This window comes from Coffea eugenioides, chromosome 6, assembly GCF_003713205.1.
Source record: "Coffea eugenioides isolate CCC68of chromosome 6, Ceug_1.0, whole genome shotgun sequence".
NCBI classification, from domain to species: Eukaryota; Viridiplantae; Streptophyta; class Magnoliopsida; order Gentianales; family Rubiaceae; genus Coffea; species Coffea eugenioides.
The window spans coordinates 49,563,873-49,573,818 of NC_040040.1; the positions used below are offsets into that span (position 1 = coordinate 49,563,873).

Sequence of the window (9,946 nt, forward strand, 5' to 3'; positions counted from 1 at the left end):
TAGTAGCTACGAGTAACAAAGACCCAGGGATCCATGTAGATTCTTTGAGGGAGATGGGGGTTAGGGGTATAACTGGGACGAGTAGTAACAAGTTTGAGAAGGAGAGTAATATTAGAGAACAGAAAAAGGAAGCTATGGAGAAGAAGTGGAAGGATTTTTTGAGTGATAACAAGGAGTTGGACAAGAGTGTGGAGCAAGAAGAGGGGAAAGGGGAAAATCAGGAAAAAAAAACAGAGCTGGTGGAGAAGGAAAAGATAGAAATCAGTAAGGTGGTTGTGGATTTGGGGAATAGGAAGTGTAGTACGCCTGGTCTTGCTCCAGTGGAAATGATGATGGAGTTGGTGCCAGGGCAGGAGGTTTTGGACAGTTTGGAAAATGGGGGCATAAATTGTCGAACAAATGAGAGTGGAAGCAAAGGTAGCAGACTACCAGTCAACCAGAGCATTCAAAGGAAGGGTAAATGGCGAAGAAGCTCACGGAATAAAAGAGCTCCATTACGGGACATCACTGGCAGAGAGCAAATTCGCTCGTCTGGAGAGAAAAGGAAAGGGATGCTGGATAATCAAGGTCTGGATATCATGGAGGAAGATGTGGAAGAAGGCTCGAGTTTGAAGCTGGCAAAAAGGGATGATAGCACTGGTCAACAGGGAGGGGAAATGGAGGCTAGCCCCGCAATGCCTCCACCAGTGAAATGAAGATGGCGGTGTGGAATTGTCGAGGTGCAGGAGGCCCCTTGACAATTCCCCAACTGAAGGAGGTAATTCACCTCCACTCTCCTAGTATTTTATTCCTGTGTGAAACAAAAAACCAGGAGGTTTTTATGAAACAAGTGCAAAAAAAAGTAAATTTTGAACATAGCTTTATAGTGAATCCTAAGGGCAGAGCTGGGGGATTAGCTCTTTTCTGGAAAGAGGGAGTGGTGTTACTGGATGTGCAGGGTTCGGATTGGTATATTGCTGCGAAAGTAGTGGATAATGAAACAAATGACAGCTGGTGGTTTGTAGGGGTGTATGCTAGTACGGAAGGTAGAGTTAGGAAACATCAGTGGGAATTCATTGAGGAGAAAAAACGAGAATGGGGTGAGAAATGGGCTGTGATGGGAGATTTCAATGACATTTGTTCGAATGGAGAGAAATGGGGTGGGAATGAAAGATCTGAGGGTAGTTTTAGGGACTTTAAAGGTTTCATCTCTGAGAACGAGCTAGTAGATATTGGTTTTGTGGGGGTTCCATGGACTTGGTGCAATACATGGGAAGGGGAAGGGGAGGTTAAGGAGAGGTTGGATAGATGTTTAGGGAGTGTGGGTTGGGTGCAAGTCTATGAAAAGGTAACCTGTGAGCATATTGGAATGGAGGCTTCAGATCACTGCCTACTAATAGTGGACACAAAACCGCAACAAAGGAATGGGAGGAGACGTTTCTTTTTCGACCAAAGGTGGGCAAAGGACAAAGCAACTGTGCCTGTGATTCGCACAGCGTGGGAAAAAGAACAAGATGGATCCAGGATGTATAAAGTTACAAGAAAAATTAGGGAGTGTAGAGTAGCTTTGATCGAGTGGAACAGAACAACAAAAGGTAATGCAAAGCTGAAAATCCAGGAAATTAAGGAGCAATTGAAGGTTGCAAGAGAAGCGGGTGAGCTGTGTAACAAAGGAGTCATTGCAACTTTAATATTTCAGCTAAGTAAAGCTTACAAGGAAGAGGAGCTATATTGGAGTCAGAAGTCCAGAAACAGATGGCTCAAGGAGGGAGACAAAAATACGGCTTTTTTCCATCAAAGTGTTTTAGCTAAAAGGAAACGTAACAGAATCAGTGTGCTCCAAAAGTCTGATGGGAATTGGTGTAGGAGCGACAAGGAAATTGAGGAGGAAATGTGTAACCACTACAATGAACTTTTCATGTCCACCAATCCCACAGAATTTGAGGAGGTTTTACAAGGCATACCGTGCACTATTTCCAATCTCATGAATGCTCAGTTGATCAAACCTGTGGACGAGGGGGAGATTAAAAAGGCCATTTTCTCTATGTTCCCCAACAAAGCTCCAGGTGTTGATGGTATGTCCCCGTGTTTTTTTCAATCTTACTGGAACATTATAAATGCTGACATTGTCCATGCCATTTCTTCTTTCTTTCATACGGGTAATCTGCTTAAGGCCATTAATGAGACCATCATTTCCTTAATTCCAAAGGTTGATAATCTTGTGATGCTTGCTAACTTCAGGCCTATTAGTCTTTGTAATGTCTTGTATAAAATCATTTCCAAGATTTTGGCCAATAGACTGAAAAGGGTCCTTAAGCATTGTATCAGTCCCTCACAATCTGCTTTCATTCCTGGCCGGCAAATCTTAGACAATGTTATTATTGCGCATGAACTTTTGCATTTCCTTAAAAGTAAGAGAGCTGGTAAGGTAGGTTTCATGACCCTTAAACTTGATATGTCTAAAGCCTATGATAGAGTGGAGTGGAAGTTTCTTGGTAGAATCATGATGCAAATGGGTTTCTGTCCCACTTTTGTTCGTTGGATCATGACCTGCATTTCCACGGTTGCTTACTCTTTTAATTTAAATGGGCAGAAAGTGGGTAGTGTGAAACCTTCTAGAGGGATTAGACAAGGAGATCCCTTATCTCCTTACTTATTTATCATCTGTACGGAAGGGCTTTCAAACCTGATCAAGAAAGCTGTGGATAACAAGCATCTAACTGGAATCAAAATTTGCAGGGATAGCCCTATGGTTTCTCATTTATTTTTTGCAGATGACTCCCTATTGTGCTGCAAAGCAAGTAAAAAAGAAGCCCAAAAGCTTAAGGAGGTTCTCAGGATATATGGACAAGCATCCGGGCAGGTTGTTAATTTTGATAAATCTGCTATGTTTTTCAGTAGAAATTCTCCCAAGAGGATTAGAGGGGAAGTCAGTAAAGTGCTGGATAATATGAAGGAGGCGAATAGTGGTAAATATCTAGGCCTTCCGATGACAATTGGGAGAGATAAAAACCAGGTTTTTGGCTTCCTGATGAACAACATTATCAGTAAGCTCCAGAGTTGGAAACAAAAATTGCTCAGTCAAGGGGGTAAGGAAGTTTTGATCAAAGCAGTTATCATGGCCATGCCAACGTACATTATGTCCTGCTTTAAATTACCCAAGGGTCTGTGTAAGGCTGTTAGTGCAAAGATTGCGAGGTTCTGGTGGGGTGGTGGGGAACAGGAAAATAAGGTGCATTGGGTTAGATGGAGTAAGCTGTCTGAGGTGAAAGGGAAAGGGGGTATGGGTTTTAGAGACCTGGAAGCTTCTAATTTGGCTATGCTTGCAAAACAAATTTGGAGAATTGTGATTAATCCAAATTTGTTAGTAAGCAAAGTCTTGAAGGCCAGGTACATGAAGGAGGAGGATTGGTTAGGACAGCAACCCCCTAATAATGCTTCATGGTGCTGGAAAAGTATGCATAAGGGGGGGAATTGCTTCAAAAGAGGTTATGGAAAAGGGTGGGGGATGGGAGGTCAGTGAGGATTTGGCAGGATAAGTGGATACCTGGGTTGGTGGATGGAAGAGTTCCCACGGCTAGACCAGTAGGTTGTCATCTAGAGTTTGTTAATGAGCTTATAGAGGGAGGGAAGTGGAACATTGGTCTTCTGCAGCTTTGGTTTAATGAAGATATAGTAAACCAGATTTCTAATATTCCTCTTAGATTGTATAATAGAAAGGATAGATTATTCTGGAAACACAGCAAGTCTGGAATCTACACGGTGAAGACCGGATATGTGATTGCCAAGGAGGAAAAGGAGGTAACAAATCAAAGGCCAGCACCTAATCCAGAAACCAGTTGGGAAATAAGAAAGCATACAGTTTGGAAAACCTTGTGGAGCCTAAACATTAAGCTGAAATTGAAACATTTCCTATGGAGATGTCTACAAAATGGTTTGGCCACTAAGGATGCTCTCTATAAAAGGTTTGGCATAGGGAACAAGTTCTGTCACTGTTGTGGGGAGGACATGGAAACTATCGAGCATATCTTCTTTACCTGCCCAACAGCGCAAGTAATATGGAAGATTGCACCTGTTCGGTGGGAAGGGCTAGCTAAACTTCAAGGCAACCTGTGGAGATGGTGGGAGGCGGTGTTGCAAGCAGCAAAAAAGTCTGAAGGTGTGGGCAGAATCCAACTTACAGCAAACATATTATGGCAAATCTGGAAAGCAAGAAACAAGGTTACTTTCCAGTAGGAGATAACTGATGCAAAGAATATTGTTGACAAGGCACAACAGGAATGGATCGAGTATGAGGCAGCAATGGAGTCAGACACGGGTCCAAATTCTGAATCAGAAAAGGCAACACCAATCCAGCAGCGTTGGGAACCTCCAAAGGAAGGAACAATAAGGATCAATACGGATGCTGCCATCTCGGCTAAAATGGTCAGATCAGGTCTTGGAATCATTGCAAGGAACTGGCGCGGAGAAGTAGTGAGAGCAAAAGGAATTACTGCGAGGAGGAAAGGAATTGCAGCCACTGAAGAAGCTCTAGCAATCAGGGGGGCGCTTGAAATGGCTCGATTGCAGGATGGACAACTATAGAAGTCCAATCTGACTGCAAGCATGTAGTGAGCCTCATTAACATGGACAATGGACAGGATTGTAGTCTCCAAACAATCCTGGATGACATTGACGTTCAGAAAGGAAATTTTGAAAGCTGCACGTTCACTTTTGTACCTAGAACGGTGAATCAATGTAGCCATGAATTAGCACAATTTGCAGCTAAGGCAACTAGAGACTTTGAATGGGAAGGTTCTTTCCTAGCTTGGCTTTCAAGTCTAGTTAGGAAAGATATGGGGGTAGTTACCCCTTTTTGTAATTAACTCTTGAATTTTCAAGGGGTGATAGATATATATATATGAAGTTATTGTTTGTAAAAAAAAAAAAAAGAGCATAAAAAGCTCTCAGAGATCAATATGTGGCTGACAATATAACGTTAGAACTGTGATTAGAAATCGCATGTTTTCTCACATCTGAAATTCATCTCAGTTTTAGACACCTTGCCCAAAGCTCACAGAATAATTCCCATTAAAACTTTAGACCCAGTGCAAAGAATTGATATCATACAGCTGCCAATATACATAAACAGATCTGGATCTTTTAACATCAGAAAATGTCTGCTTTTCCTTGGACCCATAGAGCATATTACATGATTCAGTATCAGATGCCTTGGAGACTGTAACTGGCTTCATAATCCAGTTACAGCAGAACAGAATAGCGTACAAAACCAGAATTAGGAAGGAAAACAACTGCGTCCATGCACCTTATCTAACTGCTCTAGTCGAAAGGGAAGCCAGAATTGGGGTAAACAACTGCTGCAGCTATAAGCTAACTGTGCTACTCTTAAGGAAGGATTTCAATTTCTTTTCAAAATCCATGCATACGAGATCACCATTTCGGTGCAAAGTACCAAAGGACTATCCACGCCCACAATAATAATCTGACATTTGGAAGAGGCCACTGCCAGAAGCACTGGATCACAAGTCTTCTCGAAGGAAAATAGAAAGCACCGAACTTTTATATCTAAGTCCTAATGCCTGCTGAGGCATCCTAAAAGGGAACAAGGCATCAACAAAAAATTACGAACTGCCATAGTTCCAAGACCCCAGCCTAGCTCCATTACATCATTGGAACCATACAATGGGAGTTGATATGTTTTGGGGAGGCTGTGGAATCATGCAATGTTGTTGCTGCCATTGTTGTAAACCCTCATTCACATTCATCCCCACTTTCTGCTCGGAACAAACAGTATTATCTTCAACATCCATAGTTGATACCTCCACGTCATCAGCTTCCATCATATCAGAAACATCTATTTGGGGAACAGCTTCATCTCCACTGGATGAGTAAGGCTGAGGTGGTGGCACCCAAGGAACAACCGCTAGACACTCATTTTGTGGACTAGACTTGTTATCATCAGTTCTTTCTTCACTATCTAATGCTCTCCATTGACTAGAGTAATTGGACCACGGGAGTTGATCTGCACAATATTCGCAAACTAGTTATTGATTTTTGAAACTTCTATTCAGGGGAAGAAAAAGAAAGAAAATCAACAGCGCAAAGATTTAATTTATCATCAAAATATTTCCATGCATTGAGAAACAGAACGCAATAAAGAATAAAGAAAAGATAACAACTTTACATAGCGCAAGATCAATGAAGAACTCTGCTAAAAGCCTATAACTCAAAACAGTCCCTTGTGCTCAATAAAAAACGAAGCAATCTAACTTGATCCCCTGTTAAGTCAGCTCAAAATTCCTTCTGTCCAAGCCCAGAATTACTACTACTCCAATAAGAGAGTGCAGCAGTAATATAAGCAGACCAAGAAACAAGCAAGTCATTAAACCACTTAAAAGTTCCATCCAAAGCAACACACTACCAAAAACGCATTCCAACAATGAAAGTTCAGAACCCAGGCTCAACCCTCTCACAAAATCAGGGATACTATAAATCATTTCAATAGTAATATTCATGTCGTAATAATGAAACGGAAAAAAAATCCAATCTATCTAAAATATTGCAAAGAAGTATACCAACCTAAAGATGATCTAGCTTCAGAAAACCACTAAACAGCCTAAGCCTAATGCTCCTCAACACCATTATCGTAAATAAATATCCTGCAACAGACCTGTCGGTACCCCAATACTCAGCCCCTAAACAGACTATGAATATGTCCATTTTCTCGTACTTTATATTTACATTTTTTGACATCTTCCATAGACTAACAAACTAGCACTTCAATGCCACACCTCCGTTTTATTCTTCATTTTGACCATTGTTGGGTGATCCTTAACTTCCCTTGAAAACGTATCACAGTCATATCAATTAGGGTTCCCATAGTCATCAATCTAACAAGTAGCAAAGCCAGCACCATCTTCTTAAATTTGCTTTCGTATTTTATTTCTGGCCCACTGATCAAAAAAATTCTCCACAGAGGAAAACTCAACATACATAATACCGAACTCAAGTATTTAAGCATTAATACTTACTTTTCAACCCAGAAATCAACTGAGGACTGACTGAAATCGAGTAATTCGAGGGCGATTGCAACAGGGGTGAGTTAACCGGATTAAAAACCACAATTGCCCTCTCCTCATTCTCCACCCCATTCGGCAATTCTTCAATCACAACCCCTCCTCCTCCAACTCTGCCATTCCCTCCGCCAAAGCTCCCTTCATTCTCCGGCCGCTCAAAAACTAAAGGAATCTCAGGCTCTTCTTCTGTTATCGGAGCTAATTCAGCATCCTATGCACAAAATTAAAACTAAATAAATAAACAAAAGGATCAATCCTAATTAGTTCACTCAGAAAAACTCCACACTACCATATAAATGAATAATTAGCTGGAAAAATAAATTAAAAATAAGATTGAAAAAATGAGGTAACAAACTTCATACCAGAAGGCGAGTTTTATGAGTACACAAAATAAATTAAAAAAACAAAAACAATCCTAATCCTAATTAGTTCAAAGAGAAAAACTCCACACTACTACACACATGAATAATCAGCTAAAAAACGCCAGAAATTACCCAAAAAAATAATATAAAATGAGGAAACGGAAATCATACCAGACGGCGAATTTTACGAGCGGGAGAAGTAAGGGAGAAATCGGAGAAGTCCTCGTTAACTTGGTCAAGGTCCTTTCTCTTCATCTTCAGAACTGAATTGAAACCTTCAGGCATATTTCTGTTCTTCTTCTCAACCTTTTTCCGGAGAGGAAAACAAAAATCGGAGTGAAATTTACTACTACCAGAACAGGATAATTGGAAGAATCAAGAGAAAAAAGGACAGTGCCACTAGGTGTTTAGTGCGTGTATCTGGAGGAGGAAGAAGAGGAGTGGGATTTATCGAGGGGGGAAGGGGGCAGGGGAAGTTTCCGGTGAGGGGTCTGGATGTCTCCAGAAGTCGCACGATTTGGCCCGGACGGTCCTGAGACTCTTTAATTGGTTAAGTAGGCCTTAATAGTGTTTAATTAAGTAAAGGTATGGAAAAGACACGTGGACAAATGGATTGTGGAATTGGGTGTGGGACCCACAGTTGATTATGCTGTCTGATTAGGGAAAAGACATGTGGACAATTGGACAAATGGATTTCAACTAATTGGATTTTTTTTTAACAACTTCTTTTTTGTTCTAAACTATTTCCTCTGTTCTAAACTTTTACATAAACTAGAATACCTTAGAATATACAATTCAATCAAACGCCTTGTATTTAGACATTTTATTCTTATTTCAATAATTAATAAATTGGTAATTTATTGAATTTATATGACATTAGTGTTTTTTTTCTTTTACATTTTATGCTACTTCTTATTTATTTTTATAAATATGTATAAATCACACACGCACACCTATTAAATACTAAAAATGAAGAAGTTTAATATTGAATATTTTTTATTAATGAATACACTAGTCAATCTTTCCGTAATCTTACATCATTTTCTTGTTAACCAAGTACATGTGGAAAAGTTAGTTTCCTTTTCTTTCGTCTCACTCTTCCCACGACACACTTTCTTACACGACTTCCCTGTCAAACAAAGAAAGCCCAATATGTGTGGGTGCAAATTATAAATTTATGTTTGTTGTAAAAAAAAAAATTTGTTGTAGAGATAAGTGGTTTTATGCTTTAAAAACTTTTTCTTTTGTCTAAGGAATTTATGAAAATAGAAACATATAGATGAGTTGCTACATGATAGTCACGTAAAAGGAAAATGTTATTTGCACTCACATGTTTTTCTAATCAGACTCTCACTATAATTTAATCATATAATTTTCATTTATTAGATTATAAGTTAAAACAACTAGTGAGATTGCAAATAACAAAAAATGGACTACAAATAACATTTTCCTTACATAAATCGCGGGGGACTTATCAATGTCATTGAAAATTTGAAAAAAATTGAAAAATAATAATTTATTTGAATATAATTAGATCATTTTAACTTTTATTGTAAAGGTAAAATAGGTCTTTCCAAAAAAATGATAAGAAAAACAACATCGTAGGGACATTATATAAGAGGACAGGAGAAGTAGAATTTGTAGGTGACAAATAATACAAATTTTTTGTCTGTGAAACTTAAAATTATTACTGCAAATGTGTAATGCAATTTAATTGCTTAGATATTTTGTGTTATCCCAACAAATTTTTTGAAGAGCTCATGAGATACTAAGCGAACTAAATTTATCAGATATAATGATTTACTTGGTGAATGCCCTCGTGGGGTTGCCATCCCATATCGGTTCTTGAGGGGGGGAGGGGGTTTGGGGTTGGGTTTATAAGTCCCTAGGAGGACCTCAAAAGTTGCCGGCTTTTGAAGTTTCTTCTGGAATTAGGTTTATAATTCTAACTTTCGTCAAAAAAAAGCCATTTCTTAAGAATAGGTCAAGAGGCAAATTCCTGCAAGGGTAGTTATACTGGGTTTCGTGAGGGGTCGTCACTTCTTAGTAGCAGCGGGCCTACTGGCTTGCCCTTGTGGGGTTGCCATCCCACATCTGTTCTTGGGGGGGTTTGGGGTTGGGTTTATAAGTCCCCAGGAGGACCTCAAAAGTTGCCGGCTTTTGAGGTTTCTTCTGGGATTAGATTTATAATTCTAACTTTCGTCAAAAAAAAAAAAAAAAAAAAAAGATTTACTTGGGGAAATATAATTGATGCTAGTGCACGTCATGACAAGACTACATACGGAGCAATACTTGTGGCTAAAAATGTACCTTCATAAAGAATTAAATATGCAAGAAGAGTTATTACTTAGTTTTGGTTAAGGTCAAGTCCAACTTGGTAGTTGGAACGATCTTGAAAGCCAAGCCATTCATGTTTCTTTACATGGTACCCCAAAATTCCCTCGGGCACCCTCTTTTTTTTATGCATGTTGGATCCTTTCAATTTGGCATTGCACCTAAATTTTCTTACCCCATTCTGCAAAAAAAAAA

General features: G+C 39.5%; 1 protein-coding gene across 1 annotated transcript; it reads right to left on the bottom strand.

Annotated features, from left to right (window-relative positions):
- Positions 1-5,052: 5,052 nt before the first annotated feature.
- On the bottom strand, positions 5,053-7,939 carry LOC113774886. Its single transcript, XM_027319536.1, has 3 exons — positions 7,589-7,939; positions 7,011-7,266; positions 5,053-6,001 (listed from the first exon to the last, which is right to left on the bottom strand). Exons 1-3 carry the CDS (start codon positions 7,700-7,702, stop codon positions 5,646-5,648), a joined length of 726 nt encoding a protein of 241 aa, XP_027175337.1. The 5' UTR covers positions 7,703-7,939; the 3' UTR covers positions 5,053-5,645.
- Positions 7,940-9,946: the final 2,007 nt, after the last annotated feature.

What these genes read in the sequence shown, in the direction of transcription:
- LOC113774886 (XM_027319536.1), bottom strand. Translation starts at nt 7,702, where the DNA reads ATGCCTGAAGGTTTCAATTCAGTTCTGAAGATGAAGAGAAAGGACCTT. An exon ending in CTCGTAAAATTCGCCGTCTG is followed by an intron (nt 7,267 to 7,588) that starts GTATGATTTCCG and finishes TTTTGTGCATAG; the next exon opens with GATGCTGAATTAGCTCCGAT. An exon ending in GTTGATTTCTGGGTTGAAAA is followed by an intron (nt 6,002 to 7,010) that starts GTAAGTATTAAT and finishes AATATTGTGCAG; the next exon opens with ATCAACTCCCGTGGTCCAAT.